The sequence below is a fragment of the Carassius carassius genome, chromosome 31 (genome assembly GCF_963082965.1).
Source record: "Carassius carassius chromosome 31, fCarCar2.1, whole genome shotgun sequence".
Lineage (NCBI taxonomy): Eukaryota > Metazoa > Chordata > Actinopteri > Cypriniformes > Cyprinidae > Carassius > Carassius carassius.
Window position 1 is genome coordinate 8,389,264 of NC_081785.1, and position 26,906 is coordinate 8,416,169.

At 38.3% G+C, this 26,906-nt stretch overlaps 2 protein-coding genes across 2 annotated transcripts; one reads left to right on the top strand and one right to left on the bottom strand.

Moving 5' to 3' along the window:
* The first annotated feature begins 45 nt into the window (after window positions 1-45).
* Window positions 46-5,206, top strand: LOC132111460 (E3 ubiquitin-protein ligase NEURL1-like). Its single transcript, XM_059518765.1, has 4 exons — window positions 46-384; window positions 3,264-3,893; window positions 4,686-4,838; window positions 4,954-5,206. Exons 1-4 carry the CDS (start codon window positions 114-116, stop codon window positions 5,184-5,186), a joined length of 1,287 nt encoding a protein of 428 aa, XP_059374748.1. The 5' UTR covers window positions 46-113; the 3' UTR covers window positions 5,187-5,206.
* Window positions 5,207-12,527: 7,321 nt separating this feature from the next.
* Window positions 12,528-21,855, bottom strand: LOC132111462 (SH3 and PX domain-containing protein 2A-like). The gene is made up of 7 exons (XM_059518767.1): window positions 21,230-21,855; window positions 18,537-18,641; window positions 17,399-17,516; window positions 16,091-16,707; window positions 15,843-15,892; window positions 15,549-15,668; window positions 12,528-14,102 (listed from the first exon to the last, which is right to left on the bottom strand). Exons 1-7 carry the CDS (start codon window positions 21,444-21,446, stop codon window positions 12,591-12,593), a joined length of 2,739 nt encoding a protein of 912 aa, XP_059374750.1. The 5' UTR covers window positions 21,447-21,855; the 3' UTR covers window positions 12,528-12,590.
* Window positions 21,856-26,906: the final 5,051 nt, after the last annotated feature.

A 26,906-nucleotide genomic window follows, 5' to 3' on the forward strand; every position in this document is an offset into this window, starting at 1 on the left:
TTTACAATTTTAGCTAACCCTCTCAGTTTCTCTCATTTTTGGTCACTTCTTTTAGATAGAGAGACACAAAGAGACAGGAATCTTGGAATGGTGCCCTCCGAGTGGGTTTCAGTATGGTGGATCCATCTGATTTAAGTTCAGCATGGCTGCCACGGTTCTCCTGCCCAGATCTAATTAGCAAAAAGGGATTTTGGGCCAGAGCACTTCCTGAGGATCAGTGTGAAGAAGGAACCATTCTGTCTTTCTGGTTGGATAATACAGGGCGAGTGTTTTACCGGGTTAATTGCAGCCCTCCAATCTTAATCTTTAGTGGTGTACCAGCCAGAGAGCCGGTTTGGGCGATCATTGACATTTACGGGCTGACACATGGAGTACAGCTACTTGGTAAGCTCACATTTCTCTCACATGAAATATCAGATCTTACAAATTTATAATGTCTGTTTCCGTTCTAAACCAAGCAGTCATCAAACTGCCTGAAGCTGGTTAGCTGGACGTCTCTGTGAAGTAACACAGATCAGATGACATGCCATTCAGAGTTTGCTCCGAGTGGAATTGCTGAGCAATGGTTGGCATGTAATGTGGGCCAGTATCTGAGCTGCACTTCAATGAGCACATGTTGATCACTTGATGAGTTGAAAAGTTCACAGAGGCCAGTGCGTTTTTTCTGTGCCGAGCATGTTTAAACAATTTAAATTCACAACATTTAAAAATAGAATTCTACATTTATAGCCTCTTATTCTAATTACAAAAACTGCCCAATGGAAAATGATGGAAGAGATAGGAACGGTCGCCTAGCAACACGTTCACTTTTAAAATGAAAAACATACCAGGGAATTCCAGAATGCTGGCAAAGTGAGAAAAACAATTTGTGATGAACAAAATCAATAAACCCAGCTGAATGGAAAATAATTATTCTATTCATAATTTAGTTTTAGTGAGAGAAAAAAAAGGGCTGCTGTAAAATCAAAAGTTGACAATATTTAGGAAACTTTTGAAATTTTTCCTTGTCAAGTGACTGTACCCATACATTTTTCCTTCTATCCTGACGACTGCTCCAGTCCCTGCTGCAGAGAAACACCTCAAAACAAGACATCACCACCTCCATGCTTTACTGGAGAATGCTGTTATTTGGATGGTGAGCTGTATTGGATTATCACCAGACATATCGTTTGGTGTTGAGGACAAATAATTCAATTTTATTCTCATCTGCCTCAGAATCTTCAAGGTGTGTTTTGGCAAAGCTCAGTCGTCATTGCAGGTGGCTTTTCTTGAGGAGTGGCTTTTTTCTTGCAACACTCACATACCAAGCCGCATTTGTGGAGAATTGTAATGTTGTTACATACACAATGACCACTCTTTGTCATAAATTCCTGCGTCCTGATCCAGGGAGGCTCTGTGTTTGTACCAAATACCATCACTGTGCTTCTAGACATTGATAAAGCCTGATTTCATGCTCAATACACATTTTTAACCTTTTCTTTTTGCTTAATATTTTTTGTGGAAACTACTTGATCAAACTGATTCAATAAAATAAATCAAACTTCCCAGTATGTTTGATTAAGACCTCATTTGTCTCAGCTACTGTATCTCAGCCACAGCTACTCAGCTACCTGTATGTGCAAAAAATAGCAATGTAGCATTTTGTCACATTACACTGCTGCTTGTTGGAAAAAGTAGATTGTTACTGAAGAAGCTACATTGTTTTGAAAAGAGCTGAGCTGTCACACTACAAAAAATGAACCTAATTTAGTAGCATTGCTACTTTTAAGTTAATTGCTCCCTTACACTTGTGTTGTACACACTTATGAAAAACAAAGCTACAGTAATAATAAAAAAATAAGTTTAATAATAAAAAGCATAGACAGCATGTATGTGTACTGATATCACGGCTCAGTGTTGGTGCAACATCACTTAACAATGGGAGAACTAGACTAATTTAACCTTCATTATATAACCTGATCTCAGTTTTCAAACCTACAAGAGACGCAAGTACACATCTATGCACCCAGTTATATTTTGCTTCTTATCTAGCTACATCCACTATGTGTATTTTCAGTTGCACTTTGCCTCTGTATAAATACACGTACATAGTCGGTTCAGAGATGACTACTAATCATGCTACGAGCCATCCCCACATGCTGTAGTCCCTCACATTACCTCTGCTTCCAAACTGTGTTTATAGTCAGATGGCCAGATGCCGTGACTAAAATCACCTCCTGTTCACACTAATGTAGATCACACCACATCTGGCATTTAGTCAAAGTGGCTCAGTGATGGGTGGGTGGTCCCTTGTACTGTAGGTCAGCACGCATTAACTACATGTGCATTGTTTTGTAAAAACAAAATGCATGCTTTATAGAATATTTTTATACTTTAAAAATCAGTATGACAAATATTTTACAATTTTGTATGCATGTTTCCTTCCTTTTGAACTTACGTTTCCATCCCTAGTGTCACAGAAGATTCGATTTCTCAATAATTCCTGTTCAGACTCGTCAGTGTCAGCTAAAGGCACTTCAGTAGCCTTCAGCGACGTCAAGCCCAGAAACTAAAAACCGAGAGAGGAACATCTACTGCGTATAAGACGTTTCTGCTGATGTAGCTGCAGTGAAAGTTATAACACCAGTAATTTCCATCACTGAAGCTCTGGTGTTCTCATCAGTGGCTGTCCACTGTGGATGGCCAGTGGCAATGTTTTTACTGACTGAGGTCTAAATGAAAAACCATCCAGTACAATTATATTGATGCTGCTGATTGCAGGCTACATGAGCAATAGATTTTTATGAAGAAAATATGAAAAGTGCTTCTGCATGCAAAACTCACTGCCATGATGCTAGATTCGTCAATATCAGAAAATTCTGAATAAATGAATATTAAAGTAATATAATTTCATACAGTACTTTTCAAAAGTTTGAGGTTGGTAATTTTTTTTTTTTTTTTTAAGTCTTATGCTAGCCATGGCAGCATAAATATAAAAATACAGCAAAACAGTAAAGTTGTGAAATATGATTTCACTTGAATAATAATAATTTTATATTATATTATATTATATTATTCCTGTGGTAGTGTAAATGTAAAAATAGGGGAAAGGATGATGCAAAAATACATTTTATGTGGTTGCCAGTGTTTTCTGGTTGGTTTCTAGGCATTTGACTTCCCTTTTGAATAAATTATTACCCACCGAGCAGAAAAATGTAAGTTCAACTACCTGGAAAAATAATAGCATGATCCTGATTAATGCAGTGTGTATGTGTGTTTTCCAGACAGTACGATGGTGCCAGCTAAATATCTCTGTCCTGCTGTGACTCATGAAGGCCTGGATGAGTGGCATCTGTCAAGCAGCTGCTCTGAGCTTGACCTCCAGGAAGATCCGCCATCCTTCTCAAATTCTCCAAATGCTCTAAACTCAGTGCTGTCACATCAGCTCAATGATGACTTGCATTTCCACTGTGTCCATGGCAATGGTCTGCATTTGCTGACTGAACACATAGTGGTGCATAGGTATAACAAACGTGAGGATTGTACTCTGGCGTTCACTCATCGGCCATTGTGCTGTGGAGAGTGTGTGTTCCTAAAGGTCTCTTTGAGGTCTTCTGCTCTGAATGGATTTTTGTCTTATGGATTCACTTCCTGTAACCCAGCCCATATTAACCCAAAGCACCTGCCAGTCAATCGAGATGACCTGATAGACCGCACAGAATTCTGGGCTTTTAGCTGCCTGACTTCACCACTTGTGGGCGGGGATGTCATCGGGTTCCGGGCAACTGCAGAAGGGGAAGTGCTTGTGAGTCAGAATGGAGGCAGGGCCTGCAGAGGGATATGTGTGGATAACTCCACTCCTCTGTGGATGATCTTTCATTTACAGCCACACATCAAGCAAATCAGCATACTGGGTAAAAAAATACAATTATAACAATTATTGCTATTATTGCATAAGGTGATGATGATGTTTATTATTATTTATCCAACTTTCCATAAGTGACTTTAATTGATTATTGATTATATTTCAGTTATAATATAATTTTAATTGTAAATATTTATTCACCTTTTATAATTATTTCTCTCGTGTAAGGTGAAGGTGTTTAGATTTATTTTTTTCCTATAATCAATTTTACATAAGTAACTTTGGTAGCACTTTATTTTAAGGTGTCCTTGTTACACGTTAGATGTACTTACTGTTATAATAACAATTAATTATGCATAATTACATGCAAATCCTAACTCTAAACATATACTGTAGTAAGTACATGTAGTTAATTAATATTACTCAGTACTTATATGTGTAATTACACTTTAACAAGGGCCCCTTAAAATAAAGTGTAGCGGTAACTTTAATTGATTTTGATTATAATTAATTAATTAATAATATAATATAGTACTTATTTGCTTGCTTTTTGTACTGAATAGTTTTCTTTATGACATAATAAAAGGTATGATTGACAATTGTATTTGATATTACCGGTAGTTGTGGAAGGTTAATGCATTTTTAATTATTGCTCTGGTATGACGTGAAGATGTTTAGGGGTTTGTTTTTTCTTTTTTTGTCTTATATCCAGTTTTACATAAGTAACATAAATTGTGTTTTTATTGAAATGAAATTATAATGCAATATCATTTTAATTATTTATTATTATTTGTGCAGGGTTAATGGATTTTTTCTTACTTTATTTATTTATTTTTTCAAGGCACTTCCAGTGGTTACTCTCCACCCCGTTCAGAAGTACAGAGGCGCATCTTTAGTGATGCCAGTCACCTCTCAGCCAATCAGATTACCAGAACAGCAGTCAGGGGCTTTACAGACAGCTTTCAGTCCCTCCCACAGTGCCTCAGTTCTGCAGGTTTGTTCCTGTCTTTCATTCTTTTATTTTCTATGACTTTGTTTATTTATCAAATTCCTCAACTAAAAATATAATTCCTCATTGCTGTTTTCTCTGTGATTGCTGTGGTCACCAGGGACATTCAGTTCACTGTCCTCAGAATCTCCCAGTACCCCATCAGGCTGTGTGATTACTGGTGAGGAGTGTTTGATATGCTGCGAGAGGGCAGTGGACTCAGTGCTGTATGCATGTGGTCACATGTGCATGTGCTCCGTCTGTGGTGGGAAGTTAATGGAGATGTCAAGCCCATCTTGCCCCATGTGTCGCAGCCCAATCAGAGACATCATCAAAATATTCGGCAGCATGTAACCTGGAAACCACCTTTCTGACAAATACTGTAGGATCACAGAACATGGGAACATGGGTCTCGTTCCCACAATTCCATTTAAAAGACTGCTTGTTTAAGCTCAGCAAGGAAGAGGTACTAAATGTCTGACCAAAATTGCTGAGAAACCCAGAAGTAACTGCTTAAGTGAATGGCACATCCCAGATACTATAAATCTAGTAACTTCATGCAAAACTGTTCACATGTGTTTTAAATGTTTGTTCCCGCACTTCTTTTCTTTTCATATTTACTTGTATGAACTTGTATATGTTCAATCAGTCCAGAATCAGAAAAATACACTGCGGATTTGATGTGTTGGTAAATGAATTTTTTTTGCAAAACATTAAACCGAAAAAACTAAAAAATGTTTTACATACCAAAGTAGGCATTCACAAAATTGCAGAGGAGTCAAGTAACGAAGTACAAATACTTTGTTACATTACTTAGCAGATTAAGAAGAAACAGTCGAGCTACAAAGAAGGACAGCAGCGTGTGAGTGTTTAGTCTCGTTTTCTCATTAGACTACTGTGTGATCATCATTGCTAGGAAAGTTTTGGTTTAAATTGTGTGTGTCTTACCCTGGTAAATACGTGCTGAAAGTGGCGCTTGGTTTTGCGTTTGCCTATCACGGGACTGCCAGTTTTGATCTGCTAAATAGTGAGGCGTGGCCAAAGCCAGTGAAAGTACTTAATTAGCTGTTTTGAAAGCACTTGTCAGAAGAAACAGTCGAGCTACAGAGAAGGACAGCAGCGTGTGAGTGTTTGGTCTCGTTTTCTCATTAGACTACTTTGTGATCGTCATTGCTAGGAAATTTTTTGGTTTAAATTGTGTGTTTCTTACCCTGGTAAATACGTGCTGAAAGTGTCGCTTGCTTTTGCGTTTGCCTATCGCGGGACTGCCAGTTTCGATCTGCTAAATAGTGAGGCTTGGCCAGCTGACTTCAATCACAGGTAATCAGGCAAATACAAAAACGGTAGGTTTCACCGCGGCAGCGGTCGCGGCAGCCCTCGTGTGATCCCTCCTTGTGTGAAGACCGACGAGTGTAAAGACAATCGACTCTACCTGCGTGACTCCACCGAGCAAAGACACCGACAGGGCACTTGAGTATTGCTTCCCCCCCCCCTTTCTTTACTTTTTGTATAACTTGTTCTCAAATATTTCTTACACTTGTAGTCACTATGTGCTTTCAACACTACTAACACTCGAAGAGCACGCTACGTACATCGCAGGAAGGCCTGTCTGACAAACCTACGGCCTGTACCTCTGACCTCTACTACTACGCTTTGTATTCCAGTTGGTCTCTTTCTATTCCTGCCAGTCTGCAGTTAACAAAGCAGACTTCATTTCTTCTATTGCTACTCATTCCGGTCTCAACCTCATGGCACTGACTGAGACATGGATCAAGCCTGAAGATACTGCCACCACTGCAGCCCTCTCCACTAATTTCACTTGTTCCCACACTCCTCGTACCACTGGGAGGGGTGGAGGTACGGGTCTCCTTATGTCAAAAGAATGGAAATTTGATCTTCAGCCATCACCTACAGGTACTGGTTCATTTGAATCTCATACCATTACTGTAACCCACCCTGTTAAAATCCACTTTGTGGTCATTTATCGTCCACCAGGTCAATTGGGAAACTTCTTGGATGAGTGAGATGTGCTGCTATCAAACTTTCCTGAAGATGGTACTCCTCTGGTACTGCTTGGTGACTTCAACATTCACCTAGATAAACCCCAGGCTGCTGACTTCAAAACTCTGCTCGCATCATTTGATCTCAAGCTAGTGTCTACTACAGCGACTCACAAATCAGGCAACCAACTGGACCTCATCTACACGCGCTGTTGCTCTGTGGACAACTCTTCAGTTGCTCCACTGCACACCTCAGACCACTTCCTCATTACTGCTAACCTAGCACTTACTCCTGAAGCGCCTCACACTCCAATGCAGGTCACCTTTCGACGGAACCTACGCTCACTCTCTCCATCTCGCCTACCTTCTGTGGTTTCATCCTCACCTCCTGCACTCTCTCAGTTTTCAGCTCTGGACACGAGCAGCGCTACGGACACTCTTTGCTCCACTTTAACATCTTGCTTGGACAACTTTTGCCCACTGTTGTCTAGACCAGCACGCACCGCCCCATCTGCCCCCTGGCTGTCCGAGGTTCTCCGTGAACATCGATCTAAACTCAGGGCTGCAGAGAGGAAATGGCAGAAATCAAGAAACTCTACCAACCTCAGTGTGTATCAGTCTCTCCTCTCTTCCTTCTCTGCAAATGTCTTCACGGCTAAAACATCCTACTACCACAACAAAATTAACAGCTGTTGTGACGCTTGAACACTCTTCAAGACTTTCTCTTCTCTTCTTAATCCGCCGCCACCACCTCCTCCATCGACTCTTACAGCGGAGGACTTTGCAGTTTTCTTCACAAATAAGACAAGAACCATTAGTTACCAATTCTCCACACCGCAGACTGAGGACAACTTCACAATGACCGACGCACACTCTTTCTCCTCCTTCTCCCCACTCTCAGAGATGGACGTCTCCAAACTTCTCCTGTCCAATCATCCTACTACTTGTCCACTTGATCCGATCCCCACTCACCTCCTTCAAGCAATCTGTTCTTCAGTCATACCTTTGCTTACTCACATTATCAACTCCTTTCTTCACTCCACTCTCTTTCACTCTAAATCCAGCGCTTCTTGAAAACTATAGACCGGTGTCCCTTCTTCCATTCATTGCAAAGACACTTGAGCGAGCTGTGTTCAACCAGCTTTCTATGTTCCTTGTACAGAACAACCTCCTGGACAGCAACCAATCTGGCTTCAAAAGTGCCCACTCAACTGAGACTGCTTAGCTGAAGCCCTGCGACTAGCAAGAGTAGCTTCAAAATCCTCAGTACTCATCTTACTGGACCTGTCTGCTGCTTTTGACACTGTTAATCACCAGATTCTCCTGTCCACCCTCAGAAAGATGGGCATGTCTGGAACCGCACTCCTGTGGGTTAAGTCCTACCTCTCTGACAGATCCTTCAGTGTGTCTTGGAGGGGTGATGTTTCAAAGTCACACCACCTTGCTACTGGGGTTCCTCAAGGCTCAGTACTTGGACCACTTCTCTTCTCCATCTACATGACGTCATTAGGATCTGTCATTCAGAAGCATGGCTTTTCTTATCACTGCTACGCTGATGACACCCAACTCTACTTCTCATTCCAGCCAGATGACCCGACGGTAGCTGCTCGCATTTCAGCCTGTCTGAGTGACATTTCTAGCTGGATGAATGACCATCACCTTCAGCTTAACCTTACGAAGACAGAACTCCTGGTGATTCCAGCTAGCCCATTGCTTCATCACAACATCTCTATACAGCTGGGCTCATCAACCATTACTCCTTCGAGGACAGCCAGAAACCTAGGAGTTGTGATGGATCATCAGTTAAGTTTCACAGACCACATTGCTACAACGACCCGGTCCTGCAGGTTTGCCTTATACAACATTAGGAAGATTAGACCCTTCCTGTCAGAGCAAGCCACCCAACTTCTTGTCCAAGCTCTTGTTCTCTCCAGACTGGACTATTGTAATGCTCTCCTGGCGGGCCTTCCTGCATGTACTGTCAAGCCTCTGCAATTGATCCAGAATGCAGCAGCGAGGGTTGTCTTCAGTGAGCCAAAAAAAGCTCACGTTACTCCTCTCCTCATCAGGTTACACTGTCTACCAGTAGCCGCTCGCATCAAATTCAAGGTACTGATGCTTGCCTACAAGACGACCACTGGCACGGCACCAACATACCTAAACTCACTGGTTAAATCTTATGTGCCCTCCAAAAGTTTGCGTTCTGCAAGTGAACGATGCCTTGTGTTGCCATCCCAAAGAAGTTCAAAATCACTCTCACAGACCTTTTCCTGGACTGTGCCCAGCTGGTGGAATGACCTTCCAATCTAAATTCATACAGCTGAGTCTTTACTCATTTTCAAGAAACATCTAAATAATCATCTTTTTCGCCTGAACTTAACCAACTAATACTAGCACTTTTCCTTTTCTTGTCTTTTCATTTATTAATAAAAAAAAAAAACCTGGCTATGCGTTCTATACTAGACTAACTGAGACTCGTCATGGCACTTGTATACTGTTGTTGTTCTCTTGTTGACCTGACTGCTTCTATTGTTCTCATTTGTAAGTCGCTTTGGATAAAAGCGTCTGTTAAATGATTAAATGTAAATGTAAATGTACTTAAGTAGAAATTTGGGGTATCTATACTTTATAAAAAACCTATCCAGATAAATCGCGCCATCTGGATGAAGTGAATTTGATTGTGGTTGGAAGAGAAGTATAAACATATACCATTCCGACACACTATTGGTTTGTACGCGATCCATCGCACCTGCACATGACACAATTCACATCACAGTCCAGCAAGGACATAGACAGTTTGGGTTCGTTTATCAAAAAATATATTTCTTAAAAGTAGGGTTGGGTATATGGAACCGGTATGCACCGAACTGAATAAGGACGCAGATTTCGGTGCCTTTTAAATGCCTGAGCGATCGATTGAAATTTGTCCTGGTTCTCCGAAATGTACACAAGAAGCACGGGCGTCGCTAGGCTTTTTTAGCGAGGCTGTAGCATTTAGCTCCATAAACTGTACACAAATTTGCGATAGATCGCCTGAGAGTCAGTCCCCATAAATTTCATATGAAACCAGCGTCAGACCGGTCTCCTCTCCCTCTTTCAGCGAGCTCTTCAATCCGCAGACCGCGGCGGAGAAGCGCAAGCGGAAACAAACACAAACAGAGGACACAAGGTATGTGTTTATCGATAGATTGTTAGAATATCCGTATCTGTGCAGTTCTTTGTCATAAATACGGTTTACAAAAGGTCATGAGGGAGCAGTCGGTTAGGTTTCTCATCTACTGTAAAGTTTTCACTTGTCACCGCTCATCACAGCCGTTTCCTCCAGCGAAAATCTAGCCCTTAACACCTATGAACGAACACATACTTTAATTATACTTATTTAAATATACTTAATTTAATCATACGTACTTTATACATACACTAGCTACTGTGGAAAAGTCTTAGGCACAGTGTTAGTATTTTCACTTAAAAGAATGGCGTTCGGCCAGTTATTTATATATTTTGCTGTAGTGTGTCAGTATAAAATATCAGTTTACATTTCCAAAAATTCATTTAGCCGTTGTCAGACTGCTTGTGCATTCAAAATCGCACTAGATTATTGTTAAAATGAATGGCAAACTGATATTTCCTACTGACACACTTCAGCAAAATATATAAAATAACTGGCTTAAAACCCTTTTTTGGGGTGAAAATACTAATGTGCCTAAGACTTTTGCACAGTACTGTATTTTTAAAACTACATTGTTGCTAATTTATAAAGAATGAGCATACAGTAATTCACAGGACTGATTAAAGAGAGTGACAGACAGCACTCATCTTAACTAAATATCAGAGAGATTGACAGAGATACAGTAGAAACATTATGTGTGGTTTTGTATTAAATAATGACCCAGATTGTGAAATACATTTATTAGCCTTAGATTAAGGGAAGCACAACTTGTGAAATGAGAGCATCCAAGGTGAAAGCTATGGATTTATTTTAATTATTTGTAATGTTCTTTAATGTTATCCATAGTTTTTTTTGTGGCTCTTTTTTTTTTAAGTATCGGTTCAGGCACCGGTAACATTTTAAAAGTATCGAAATGGCACCGGACCCTACTTAAAAGTTATTATTTCTCACTGACTCATTTACTCATATTTAAATTATCGTTTGCGATTGACGACGCGATTGACAATGTTGTGATAACTAGGCTATACCAACTTTGTAACTCGTTACCCCACACTGGACATAGCAGACGTATGTACCGAATACAGGAAGCTACCAATCAAGAAGGTATCAGAATTATGAGTTATTTTTCATTTTTAGTTTTTGATTAATCACTTGGATTAATCATTCATTTTGACAGCACTATAATGTTTATTGTATATAGACAACCATACAAGAGTAATTGTTACTAAGCCTGCACCAATGTTCTTGTCCATTGCCCTCGCAGATTCCTGCAGCTAAGCTTGGATGTACATTTACATTCCATCAAAGGTTATTGATGACGTGGTTCTGAAGTTTGACTTTTTGCACCATAACAATACTTATAGGCAACTAGTCATCATATCTCTAGTCCTTTGATGTATTTGCATTGTACTAAATTGCGTTCATTTTCAATGGGCATATATGCGGCTGAAACAGGTAGCCTAGTGCATCCCAAATTTTTCAACATGAACATTTGAATATAACATTATAGTCATTATGGCCTATGACCTTTAGAAAATTTTTTATTTGAGGACGTGGGGTAGTGCACAATAGGCCCCTGTGGCGCGGCCTAAGCTTTTGTTCTTAATGGCTTTTTATTCCTTTACATTACTTTTACTTTTATACTTTAAGTAGTTTTTTAAACCAGTACTTTTACACTTTTACTTGAGTAAAAAGCTTGAGTTGATACTTTGACTTTTACAAAAGTCTTTTTAAACCCTAGTATCTATACTTCTACTTAAGTAATGAATGTCAATACTTTTGACACCACTGCAAAATTGTAAGTGCCAATAACTTTTATTTATGTTCGATGTGGAATTAAACAAACTGTAATTCTACCCAACAGAAAAGCCTGTATTTATTATTGTAAATATAAAAATATAAATATAGATATTTTGTAAGGCTTTTATATTAAGCATTTATCATCCGTATGTATAAACAATTGTTTGTTTTAAGGGTTACCTTATTTCTTGTGAATAATGCAGTGATCGACCACTTACTGAATTATTTAGTTAACCTACGTTTGCCCTATATTAATGCATGGACACAAACAGCATCAAGCTATTGTGATTAAGATACAAAATAGCCCTTGGACATATATTATAAGCTTTGGTTTGAAAATGAAGTGATTTAATAGGAATAGCACCATGTTTAATTACACATTCACAGATAGATAGATAGATAGATAGATAGATAGATAGATAGATAGATAGATAGATAGATAGATTTATAGATAGATTTGAAAGTGCATTTAGTCTGTAAACAGAACCTGATATTTATTTAGTAAAAAGAAAAGAAAAAAAAAACAGCTAAGAGCAATAACTAAAAATCTGTTCAGTGACAATAACATCACATCATCCGGCACAAGCAGGAGTATACAGCATATAAACAAGGTGTCAGTCAACAAGAGAATTCACTTGTGACTGACTCTCTTAGTGTTCCCTTTGATTTTGTGAACAGAGATAGTCATGTCTCTTATGAATTAAAAAGGGAACATGTTTTTATTGGAATCATGGGCAAGATAGAGAGTATGAGACATAAGGGCATTTGGTAATTAATTTTGGTAACCCACTAACAACTCCTCTCCAGGAAATTGGAGGGCACCCATCCTTTTTGTGTTTTATTTGTGTCAAGCACACGGCAGTACCACCATCCATTAGGGTTTCTCTCCAGGACCTCCAGCCTCGTGCCAGCAGGTAAGCTCATGCTCTCTGCGTCACCGTGATAGTCGGCGATAGAAACGTACTCTTCGCGAAGGTTGTTGTGGATCAGATGTGGTTTAGGCTTCACCATTGACACCGGTACTTTACGTCTCATGCTCTCAGTATTAACTGCACAGGAAGAGGTGCTTTGATCATTGTAGCTATGACTAGGCAGTGCATCGTTCCTCTGTCCTACCGGAGTTGTGTGCGTATTAGTGTTGTCCTTGAGGACATTCTGAGGTCTGACAGCGAGCTGCTTCACGCCAACCCGGCAGTTCTGGTGGTTAGATCGGTGTCCGCTCTTTAGGCTTTGGTTTACACGCTGCTCGTTCTTCTCCAAACTTACGCATTTACCCATCTTTCCAACATCTCCCTGCAATGATATTTCCAACTCGGGAGATGCAGACCAAAACGTCTCAGAATTAACCATCTCTATGGTTTTGGCTTCTGTACCACTTGTTTCTGAGCTTTTGGTTGCCTGTAAGTAGTAAGTGGGCGCCCAACCCTCTTCGTTCCCCCAGCGGATGAACCACCAGCCACTCTCCTGCTTCTCCAGAACCTCTACCTGCACTCCCGCGGGAAAGCTGAGCTCACTCGGCTCTTCCTGCTGGTATGCCGCAGTAGTGTGGTACAAAAAAGAAGGCGGATTAGAGAATGTCTGGAAGTTCTCAGAGTCGGTCTCCGAGTCCTCAGATGTGCGGGAGGTCCTGAAATGTATCTGGCGTGGTTCCTCTTGGTTTTGGGGTCTTCTGATGGAACTACAGTCTTGGTTTGCAGGTTTTGGACGTACCGATGGTTTGGATTTCAACTCGTCAGCCTGCTGTTTGAGTTTAGATTGCTTTGTGTGTGCGTAGAGTGTTGTATTGGTCTCAATGTTGGACTCGATTGTTGGGGCGTCATATTCCGGTGGATCCCACATAGATGTCTGGTGAGCCACAGAGGATGAGTACGTGTCCGAGTGACTGTCCTTACACTGTGGTACAGCTCTGAAGCCACCGTTCACATAAACACCCTCATCATCCTCTTCATCCCCTTCACCCAATGTAAAAGAAACGGTACAATGACTTAAAGGAGGAGGGGCTTTAGTTGGTGCATTTCCTGGAAGAAACTCCTTCTCAAGGTCGAATTCAAGGCCCACTGCTGGAACATCATATTCTGGTTCCTCATACACCCTTGGACTCACAGCCTCATACTCAACACATGGAAGCGAGTTCTGCTTTTTGATTGGTGGAGCAGGAGGTGGGACCTTTGGCCGGGTCAGTGTACTGGTTTGGCGGTTCAAGGTGGGTTTCTTGCGTTTGTCGATGTAAGAACATGGGGCCCAACCCTCTTTCTCTCCAATCTGGACATACCACCAGCCTCCGGAGTTCTTGTCAATGACCTGTAAACATACACAGTTTCCAGACCATCTGTAGAAATACTTATATTTAATGTTATCTGCAGCAACAGAGTGAGTTGTCACACTTTTTACTGAATATTTTAGATCAGTTTCTTTTTACTATAGATACAAACCTTGAAGTTCTATACAGTTTTGACCAACGAAATAGTTGTTATATAGGCTAAGCTATGAGGCGCTGTGTAGGATTTAAATCAAACTTCGCTTATCAATACATACATAAAACACGTGCATATACACCTATAAATTACTCACATATACATGCATACTACTGGATGTTCAAAAATACATATTAAATACACGTGAACACTAATATGAAATCGATACCAATACATATAATGTTAGCAATGTATGCATACACACTTGTGAATAACTTGCGTTTACATATAAACTTGACACGTGCACATCCACATATGAAATCACTTATATATATATATATATGAACACAAATAATGCATATGTTTTTCTTATCTGAACTGTATACGTTAGTAAATGTTATTGTTTATGTATGTGCGAGTGTTTAATAGGTGTATGCACGGATCAAGTTTATATGTATGTGCGAGTATGTGCAGGTGTGTTTGTATGCAGCGAGTTTATATGTATGTGCGAGTGTTTAATAGGTGTATATGCACGTGTCAAGTTTATATGTATACGCAAGTTATTCACAAGTGTGTATGCATACATTGCTAACATTATATGTCTTGGTATCGATTGCATATTAGTGTTCACGTGTATTTAATATATGTATTTTTGAACATCCAGTTCCAGTATGCATGTATATGTGAGTAATTTATAGGTGTATATGCACGTGTTTTATGTATGTATTGATAAGCGAAGTTTGATTTAAATCCTACACGGTGCCTCATACTAAGCTGTCACAATGGAAACCACTTTTTTTGTCACTGATTTAGAAACAGTACCTTTTTTAAAACTATAAAATTATTTTACGAAAAAATAATCATTTTAGGGGGTTTTATGCTTATCAAGGCAACATTTATTTGAGCAAAAATCCCCAACAATAATATTGTAAAACTTTATTAAAATTTTCTATTTTAATATATTTCAAAATGTAATTAAAAAATAAAATAGAATTCAAAATTTTAATCTTCATTGTCACACAGTCTTTCAGAAATCATTTTATATAGGTTTATTTGCTGCTCAATAAACATTAAAACTATCAATACTAAAAACAGTCACTTATATTTGTGGAAACTGTGACAATTTTTCTTTCAGGATTTTTTGATAAGCAGGAAGTTGGAAAAAACAGCATTTATTGGAAACAGGAATCATTTGCAACTTATAAAAGTCTTTAATGTCAGTTTTGTTCAATTTAATTCATCCTTGCTGAATAACAGTAATTTTTTTATTTATTAAAATAAATAAATTAAATCCCCAAAACTGATTAAACAGTGAAACTGAAAAGTGTCTTACCTCAGCTTTCTGTCCTCCACTGAAACTGATCCCATCTGTCAAGCAGGATCTGAACTCAGCGATGGTGTAATACTCAGCTTCAACAGTAGGGGGATCTGGGGGCTGCGGTAACTGAAATCCCTGAGAGTGAAGAGAAAAATATGCTGTTCAGCATATTATAAACCACAAAATGACCAACTTGTGTGTGTGTGTGTGTGTGTGTGTGTGTGTGTGTGTCTGCGTGTGTGTGTACTGGAGAGAAAGAGGAAAAAAGAAACCGAGAATGGAAAAATGAGAACACACACACACACTGACCAGGCTGTTTTCTCGACGGGGAGGTGGTTTTTGATTGTTTGATGGTGATCCTAGGGAAAACGAATCAGAAATCAAAATGTGTTTACTATCACATAACATGGCTCAAAAAAATTATAAATAATGCATAAAGAAAAAAAAAGGAAAGAAAAAAGACAAAAGGAAATGAAGAGAATGAAAATTTGAAAAATAAAAACAAAAGGTAATAGTGAAAATTAAAGATAAAGAACGTAAAAAAGAAAGAACCTCACTGGTCTCAACACTGTGGAATCTCTGAGGTGCGACTCGAGCAATGGCAGGAGATGTAGGGACGGTTTTGGTCTTTATTGCGGATAATGTTGAAGATACACTTGCTTCAGAAACAGACGTAGTTCCACAAGCATCCGCCACTGACACAGACACACTGCTGTCTGAGACTGACAGACACACACTGATGTCTGTGTGCTGGCTGACCGGATCATCAGAGACTCTATCTAAACCACTACTGCCTGTATTAGCTGCTGCGCTAATGCTGCTGCTGCTGCTGCTGCTGCTGCTGCTGCTGTTTCTATCGGTGTGTGTATTGTTACCGTAAGCATCGGTCTGCTCCGCATTGCCGTTGTACTGTGTATATGTGTCAGTCTGTGAGTGCCTGTATGTGTTTGTGTTGCTGTTACGGTGTGCACTGGTGTCAGTTTGTGTGTGTGAGTGTCGTTCGTTGGCAGGTTTCTTGTTCAGGAGGTTGCTGATATCCATAAGGTTTCCAATGATTTCCACCTGACCCTGCACAGCTGGTTTATCGGTCTCATTTGCTTGGTTATCAGCTATGACACCATCTTGCATTTTCCTCAGGTAGGCCGCTGGAGCCCATCCCTCCTTTCCACCATAACTGAGAGGAGAACAGAGAGAGAGATAATTCACATACTCTCAATACAAAAAAAAACAAAACAACCAAGGGCATTTTTTTCAATAAAACTATATAACTATATACAATACCATTCATAAGCTTGGGGTTAGTGAGATTTGTTTTTCTATTTTTGTAATAAATTATTCCTTTTATTCAGCAAATATGCATTAAATTGCTCAAAAGTGTCAGTAAAAATGTTTAAAAAACATAATTAAAATAAACACTGTTCCTTTGAACTTTTTATTCATCAAAGAATACTGAAAAAAAATTATTAAGCATCACAATGTTTTCAATATTGATAGTAATAAGATTCTTGAGCACCAAATCAGCATATTGGAATGATTTTAAATTAGAAGCATATTAGAAGTATCTTGTGACACTGAACCTTTTAGGTTCCAGTACCGTATGTTACCATCCAGTGACAACTTTGTACCTTTATTTCTGAGTGAGTGAGTGAGTGAGTGAGTGAGTGAGTGAGTGAGTGAGTTTAGGAGTAACTGGAGGGCTGCCTGTCTGTCATGAATGATTGTTTAAAAAGCATACTTTACAATTACATTTTTTTTGCAAAAACCCATTAAATATTGAGACAATTCCAGCTAAAGAAAGCAAAGGATTTTCAAAGCATATTGAAGTAGTTTAAAGAGAAGAATAAACAGGTGGAAGATGAGTTTACCGTATGAACCACCAACCCTCCAGATTTCTCTGGATGACCTCAACAATGACGCCACTCTCAAAGCCCAGCTCATCCTGACTTGAGCTGCTGAAGGACTGAACCGTAATATACCTCTCTGCTACAGACAAAAGAGGAAAGAGAGCACAGTGTACACTGTTCTGCTATATATACCGTAATATACATACAAATGCAAAGCTTAGAAAAAAAGCATGGAACAAATATATTGTAAATCTGTCAGGGAGTGTGTAGCTGTCCCGCATGTGTATCTGCACAGTACCCTCAACAATGATTTGGACATTTACATTTAAAAATGTAAAGAATTTGATTAATTTAATTTGGTGTGAAATTTTTTTTTTCTTCCTAAAAAGTGTGCTCATGCTATATTTCTATAAAAAACATGCCACACTTTTTGATATTTTTTATCTTATGCAATGAAATTCATATATTTTTAGATGTGCCTTAAGTGTCCAAACGTCTTGGGCCTCTTCAAGTAATGTTTGTGTGTTTAGTTTGTTTGCTATTTTGGTGTAGAAATGGAAAACCCAAATGAAACATGAAGACATTGCAGAATCTCTCCACTAAAAGTCACATTGTGTCTCTATGGGTCAGTGTGCACTAGTCCTGGTTATACAGTAAAAGCTTCTGGACCAGGAGATGGAAAATCTGACATCTTTGCTGGAATTTCCACTCCCAGGCTGTTAAATGCTCCAATAGCTGAGCTGAGCTGAGCTGAGCTGTGTGTGTGTGTGTGTGTGTGTGTGTGTGTGTGCGTGCGTGCGTGCGTGTGTGTGTGTGTGTGTGGTGCAAGGGGGTCCCTTGGCTATGATGCAATGCCTGTATAGATTTCATCCAAGCAAGACTATGTGCTGACATGGCATCAAGTTGCGTCCATAACAGAATTCACCAACAGTTTTCATCCAAAAATCTTTTGAAACAAATTAATTTGAAACTGTTATGAGTTAAGGGTTGCGCAAGACAAAGAAAAACAGGACATTTGGCCACTGCTTGTGTTTTACACAAGCCAGCCACTCCGATATCTGTTGTGAAAGATGTGCCTTGTTTGTTCAAAGGTTCTTCATTCAGTTTAGCGGCAGCATGGGTTAATCAAATTTGTAGTTTTGCAGTGCATTTGTCTTACTCTCTCCATTTGGTGCTTTGTGGTGGTCTCGATGTCCTGTGAGAGAGACTAGGTATGTAGCTGGAACCCAGCCTTGTTCTTCAGCTGTTCTTACAAACCACCACCCTGAAGAGAAAGAGAAAGAGTCATGTAACTGATTCCAGCTGTTCATTTGAATTGGGTCACTTCCCTTCTGTCTTCATAGTTTAACTAGTCCTGAACACATCAATATAAACAAAAATCAGACCATTAAATAATATTTTTAGGGAAAAGGGATATGGCAAAAAGCATCTGTGATTTCTGTAATGCAACCATTTTTAGGCCAAGGACCATTTGGTGGATAAAGAGGTGGAGCAAAGACTCCTTGTTACATAGTGTATAAATATGCATGCATATAGTATCATATTATTATTTTATATTACACTGCAAAGCTAATAAATTATCTGTACTGATGTGCAAAGTCAGGTACATTACATGATATTTTTTAATGGAGGCACAATTAAACATTTAGCTGAACTTTAACTTCAGAAGTTAACAATATCATATTTCAGTAAGATCTTTTTTTAACGTTTTTTTTTTTTAAACAAGTCTTTTATGCTCACCAATGCTGCATTTGTTAGTTGAAAACAGTAATATTGCAAAATATGATTACAAATTAAAATATGTTTTCTATTTTAATATTAATATAATATTAATTAAATTATTTCTGTGATCAGCAGAAATGACTCCAGACTGCAGTCACATGCTCTTTCAGAAACAGTTCTAATATAGTTATGATTTGTTTCTCAAGAAACATTTATTATTAATGTTATTATTGAAAACAGTTGTACTGCTTAATATTTTTTATGGAAACCATGATATATTTATTTTTTAAGATGCTTTGATGAACAAACTAAAAATCCTTAAAACGTGCAGTAGTGTATATCATATCAGTTAAAAAAATTTAATTAATTTTTTAATCCTTATAACTATACTTAACTAATGTTTTAAAATAGCCTTAAAATTGTAAGAACCACAAAACTGTTTAGGCGGAGCACAAGCTTTCACTGGTTGCAAACACCTGCCATGAGTTAGTGCTCACAGTGTGAGACGCTCATTAGAGCAAACAAACACACGCACTAGGTTGCCAGATTCCCAGTTTATTATGCTCTGTCAAATAAAAATTCCTTTAGGAAAATAAATGGACAGATTGAATCATGTAAGTACAGTACATCAGATATCTGCAGTCTTTTTGTTATAGCATATATTGCACATGCCTTCATGTATTTGTGTGTATGCATGTGTTAAAAGACAGAATCAGAACATTCCATACTAATGTAAGAAAGAGAGACATGATAACAGCTCTCTCTGATGTTGAAGAGAAAAAAATAGAAGAGTACATGGAAAGTTAAGGTTGTCTTAGCTTATTAAGCTCATAATGAATTTTACATAAAGAGTTCAGCAACACACACTCACACAAGGACACACAAACAAATACACATACGTATATGAACACAAACTTTTTCTGCTGGGGAAAGATTCTGGCGGATCCATTAAGATGCTCTAAAGACTTTCACTCAAATACGAGTCTGGCTGTGGTGGGCATTTTCCAGACTAACGCAAACTCTTCTGCTGCTCTAAAATGACTCAATATCAATGCTTTCCTCAGAACAGATCATTTAATTCACTGTCTTTGCATGTTCAAGTTTTCAAATGTTTCAAACAGTGTAGGCTGGAAAATTTCCATTTCTCCAAATGAAATCCAACTGCTGCTTTAAATTCTGGTAAGACGTGTAAACCAAACTTTTTTTTTCTTTTTTTTTTTTTATACTTGTAAAGCTTTTTGCAACAACTCATGTTGTGGTACAAATTTTTTGACATCCAAATACATGTAAAATGGTACATATTGCTACTTAAAAAAAAAAAAGAAAGACAGTTTTTGCTGTGAAGGTGATTTATGATGAATGAGTACCATTGAGCCTTTTTTATGTCTTTGGAATTAAATAGGTCATTTTGTGCTAGCTATATATCATTATTCACTCATTTAGCTTCCAAAAAGGCCATAAAATAATAATTGTGACATCAGAAAAATAAGCATAGCTGCCATGAAAGACAGATTACAAAAGGTCAAAGTAATGCATTGACAACAAATCATGAGGACAGTATAAGTTTGTTCCATCGTCACAGTTTGATTGTTTTAAAGAAAATGTTAAGTGCACTTTAAAGAACACATTTTATTTTATTTTATTAAAACAAAAATGACACTTTTTTTTTGAGTGTATATGTTTGTTAGTATATTAGTGGATTTTCAATAGTGTGAGACTATTGAAAATCTGGTATCTAAAATCGAATTATGTTAATAAATATTATAATTTAAAATAAAAAACATTGAAGATTGTGTTCAATTTTAGGTCAATAATAATAAAATAGGTAAATTTGTGACATTGATCATGTGACGCTTTGTTCAGACAGGTGTTCTTGCTGAAGGACTGGAGGACAAGAAGCTCTTTGGATCATATCAAAACTTACAGGAGAACTTTCTGAACTTTCTTTCATGTTCTTTTTACAATTTAAAAAACTCAAATTGGGATGCTTATTATGTAAGTTGTATTTAAAAATGTTGCATTACATTTTAAAAATGCAAAGTACAAGCATTTTTACCAGTGATTTCTGAATTTTGGACCCCACTGTACATACAAGACTACGTTGTGTGTGTATGAATGTGTGTCACTCACCGGTCTCACTCTTTTCAATCACCTCGACTCTCTCTCCTGCTTTCAGGCTGATTTCTGTATTTTCCTGACGCTGGTAGTCTGCCGTCACCACATACAGACACATACACTCCTCTGCACCCAGGGCTTCTCCATGTTCTCTCCCTGAGGATGATGGAAAAAAACAGGCTGTGAGCCAGCTGCCTCCACGTCCGCGTCCACCTGAACTGCGCCGCGCCATTCACCAACACCAACACAGCCCCAGCCAATCAGCAAGTGGTACCAGATCAACGGCTCATCCAAGAATCAACAACAACAATGGCCCAAAGAGGCTCAGATCTGTAGAGTTAATGTCTCAACAAGCAAAAATGCTCAGGTACAACAAATCCTACTTTCATCCAGTCTCATCCCACCTTAAAGTTCCAAGGTAAAAGGTTTTGAGCAAGCACAGTTCAACCTGAAGCACATCCTACCGACCCTGGGCCCAGGGGTCCAACCAAAGACAAGACTCAGATGGGCTCTGGCATCTTCTCTAATAGTTTCTGATCCCTTCTGCAGCAGGACACAGGCCTGACTAAATAAAGAAAAGGAGCAAAAGGGGAAAAGAAAGACAGAAGGAAAAAAAGGGGTAGCTGACGAAAGGAGTGAAAGATGAGATGTGGAAAATAAACCAAGTGCTATGGGCTCAAGGGGCGGGAAATAGAGAAAGGGGAAACAGACGCCAATCAAATGATGCTCCACCCCTTTAAAACAGTTTAAACCGAAGCATATGGCATATGAAAATAAAGTATACTCACACACTCAGTACATACTCGCATTCTCTCCAACTTTGCTCACATTCTCTGAAACACATGCTACTGCTCTCTGACACAAAAATAGTATGGTCACATTCGAAACACTGATTCTCTATTTTCAAACAAGAAACAACAACTACATTAATGGTAGTTTTTAGCATTCGCTTTAGGGCTCAATCCATCTCTATAATTTATGCTAACAAAAAAAGCCATGAAAGACAGATCACTGACAACAAATCACGAGGACAGCATAAGTTTGTCACATCGTCACTGTTTGAATGTTTTAAAGAAAAAGTTACGTTTTTTTTAAAGTTATTTTTTTATTAAAACCAAAAATAAATGTTTTGATTTTTTTTTGTGTGTGTGTGTCTATGTTTGTTAGTATGTTAGTGGATGTTCAAAAATGTGAGACTATTGAAATTCTTGTATCTAAAATCTAATTATGTTAATAAATATTATAATAATAAAAAAAAACATAGAAGATTATGTTAAAATTTAGGTTAAAAATCAAAAAAGGCAAAAACAGCAAGGTCACATTTGAAACACTGACTGATTCTCTATTTCAAACAATGACTACATTAATGGTATTACATTAATGGTTTTTAGCATTAATTTAGGGCTATATAACTGTAGCCTTGACCTCTTTCAAAAACATTGAGTTCTTTTTAATTCTTTCACACTATGTAATATAGTCTATGTGGCTATACCTGTATTTAAAGCAATGTTTATGTTAATGTTTGTTGTAGAGCAATTATTCTTCTACTGTATACATATTGTAATTGTAATTTTATGACTGAATTTGTTTTTTTGTTTTTTTAAGGTTGTCACATGTTGATATTTAAAACAACATAACTCTTGATGAAATTTTATAAACAGATTACATCCTCATTTTGATACATTAGCATTTAAAGCATTTGTGCAGATGCTGTTATTTGGAGTGATTATTCTTTAAAAAGTATCCTGAGTACTTCACTCCATTTTCCAGTCCTCATCCTCAAAGCAGCACACACACAGAGTGTGATAAACTTTTAATTTTCACAATGTAGAAGTAAAGGGATGTTTTATTCCCCTTTTACAGTCCCTCTTTCTCTGTTTTGCTCTTATTTTTCCTCTTTCCTTCTCTCCCATGGCTCCCCCCTCCTCACTCCCCCCTTCACACTGAAGCCACTTCCTCTCTGCCACGTCAACGGCCTCCCTCTGAACTGCTTATTCTTCAAAATCACAGAATCCCTTTCTCTCTTTTCCTTTCTCCCAAATACTCTCTCTCTCTTCATCTCTCTGACCCCAACATCATATTTTACATGTTAGATTTTACATAGTTGTTGTTTATTTCTGCAGTAGGCCTATGTTTCCTGCAGGAATTCAGCTTACCTCATGAACAAACAGGCATAATGTACTTTCTTACATTATAAATCTTACATTATAGCTGCACATTCAGTAATGCACACTAAACTACACTTAATAAAGTACATAAATATGTTACAACTCAAAAAATTAATGAATGATTATGAATACTGTCCAGCATAAAGCACAGTTTTCAGTAACAGTCTCAGGTGCGCACAGCAGAATAGCTTCGTTTTGAGTCAAAACAGGGCGGAAAAGCTGGGAGGTTGTAAAAGAGTGCTAAGGGAATTCTGGTGACCATGAAGGCCCTCAGGGCGACCTAGCCGAACATCAAGGAAATTTTGCAGTGCCATGCTGCCTGATGATCGAGAAGGCTCCTGCAGAAGCCTTTGAAATGTCTGCATGATCCAGGAAGCATGAAGCCGGAACCAGTGTTATCATACCAGCTGGACAAAATATCGATGAGTGAAGTAACACTGCAAGTTCAGCCCCCGGTTTCTGAATCCAGCCAAGGGGGGTGCTCACAGAGGACCTACCTTAGAAAGGACACAACCCACAGGTCCCAGGAAAACACTGCAAAGAAAGCTCACAGAAGAATAATACACACATAACCACCAGCACATTAATATATAGAATGGATCGTACTCACCCACCATGGTTCCCATGCTGGAGCCCTGTTCAAGAGGCGACCCAAAGAACCAACCAAACATCATAGGTCCAGTATAGGAGACTAATGCAGGAAGTTCCTACCCATCGTGGTCAGGTAGAGAGATGGTGGTTACAGGGGAATTAGGAAGGGGAAGATAAAGCAGATGTTAAACCCTCTGATAGAAATGAATAGATACTCAAGTATCACTCTAATCAGGATGAAAGTGCTGACGCCTCATCTGGATCACATCTCTTATCTTGCCTACTTCCCTTTGACCCGTGATTCCTCCTACCCCTACCTGCAGGCAGGGGAGGGGCATGAGCTACAAGACTAGCCTTCTGTTCCCTTTTCTGATCCTCAGATCGAGATGGGTCAGGACCCCTGTGTTTGTTGTACGGGGTCAGACCTGGACCTTCATGGAACAAAAGGATTTGAAGGCTGCTGAGCACGCCTTTGCCTCCCTGAACTTCTTAACCACTGTCTCGACAGAGGTATCGAAAAGTTTGGAAGGTGACATCAGAGCATCGAGAAGAAAGCCCCTCGTTCTTCCCGAAAGGTTCACCCACAGATCACGTGACAGCCCCATACGCTAAACCCAATTGCAGTATGAGCCGGAAAGAGAATTGATTAGTTCATCTCATGAGTCTTCGGGTTGAGTCATTCCTTAATCACGTGACAGACCCATACGCTAAAATCATAGACAGTAAAAGAATGCAGTATTGAGCCGGAAAGATAATTGATTAGTTCATCTTTCGGTTCTTCGGGTTGTTCGTTCTTTTGTCCCGTGACGTGGCAACATTGGCTAGAGTAATTATTAAATCAGATTGTCTGTATAAACCATACTTTTGTAACATATGACACTTTATAAACATTAAAACCACTGTGTACATACTTTTGAATTGTTGTTTATTGTTTATTTTTGTGCCAGAAAAGCTTTGTAACAAAGAGGACAACTATTCCAAAATAAATCAAAATAATCAGAAAAAGTAAATAATTAAAAATAAAATTAAAATTAAAAGATAATAAAGCCACAGGGTCTAATAACCTTAACAAATGAACTTTAAAAGTACAATATAAAAAAAGAAAAAAGAAAAATAAATATTGCACAACAAGCTTTGCTTTTTTTTAAAATAATAATTTAAAATGAATATGTTTTAAAATAAATAACACTTTTGTGCCAAAATAAAAACTTTATATCAAAGAGGATAACTATTCCCCAAATAATTTTAAACCATTTAAATAAAAATAAATGAAAATTAAGAGATACTAAAGCTACGGAGCCTTATAACAATAACAAATTACCTTTAAAATCACAACAACAACAAAAATATTGCACAACAAGCTAGTCTTTTTCTAAATAAATAAAAATAAATAAGCTTTAAAATAAATAACACACTGTGGCTATATTTTTAGGACTTGCTTTAAGGCATGTTTGCATTAAAAAAAAAACAAGCTCCCTGACCTTGGATGGGCTGAGTCTGTTTCTTCTATCTGAGATAATCTGCCCAGTTTTAGAAAAAACAGATGTGGCCACAATGCAAAGTCTTGTCTTTGTGACTTCAGAAAGGCTTTTGTATACTGGTGAACATCTCCTCCACCAGGCCAGAGGGTCTGATGTGCGGGGTAAGAGTGGCTCTCCATCATAGCATCTGAGGTCTTAGAAGAGGTAGCAGAAGGCCTCAAGCTTGCTACCCTCTCGTCAAAGTCTTCCCAAAACATGGCCCCTGCACTGGCAGTAGCACCAGGATCTGAAGTATCCTCCTCACTCTGAGCTGGGTTAAAACTGTTAAAGCTGAAGTTATCATAACCTTAATGTTTTAAACTAACATTAATAATTCAAATTCAAAATTTTATTTGCTTTTAATGTATATGGCATTATGTCCTTTTTTGAGCAATCTTCTTATACATATATTACACTAATATGTCAAGTCTGCCTAGGAAAAGCAATTATTATACCAGCAAACTCAAAATTGGAGTAAAAATTAAATACTTTTTATTGTAAACTTGGATTATTATATAATTATTGCCTAGTGTTTATTTACCGATAGACAGTCAAAAAGACAAATTAATCAATATTTTATTTATAACAGGGTTTTATTTATTTATAAAATAATAACAAACCACAGATCCTCAACAAACAGTAACAAAAACACAGTGACAGAAAATGTCAGAAATAGCGTATGGGTCTGTCACGTGAACGAGTCAAACTCGACCCGAGACCCGAAAGACTCTTGAGATGAACTAATCAATTCTCTTTCCGGCTCAAGACTGCGTTAGTTTTGCGTATGGGGCTGTCACGTGATTAAGGAATGACTTAAACCCGAGGACTTGTTGTCAGATAAGAGGTGAGGTAAGCTAATCACAGACTAAAGACCCAGGTAAAGAATGAATTTTTTTTCTTCTGTATCTTATAGCATTTTAGTTTTGTATTGTTTTTAGTGTGATCAACGTTTGCGTAAGTACTAGATGTGTTGGGGAAGTAATACATAACATTTTCATTACATTTTGCTAAAATGAACGAAATGACTCGAAAAAAGATTCGTTCATTTTGCTGAACGAGACTCAAAAGTCCGAGTCGGTAAAATGATCCGAACTTCCCATCACTAGCCTGAAGCACCTCCACCATGTGCAATGAAGTGACAGTCTGACCTGCTGCTACTGGCGACCCCTAGAGGACGTAGTTCGAAGTTCCCTTGAAAGGGAAGCAGGGGTCTCAATATGTCTTTTTAAAGTTTAATAAATGTTTTAAATACAGTGCTCATAGAACCAGTCGCTGAAAAAACAGCAATACATAATGCAATGGCCAATGATATCAGTCTGTCTCATTATTAACATTTCAGACTCAGAAAGAATTCACATGACTGAACCATACAGACTCAATTGCTGTGTACTGCCAGTAAGAGAATATGTTCAA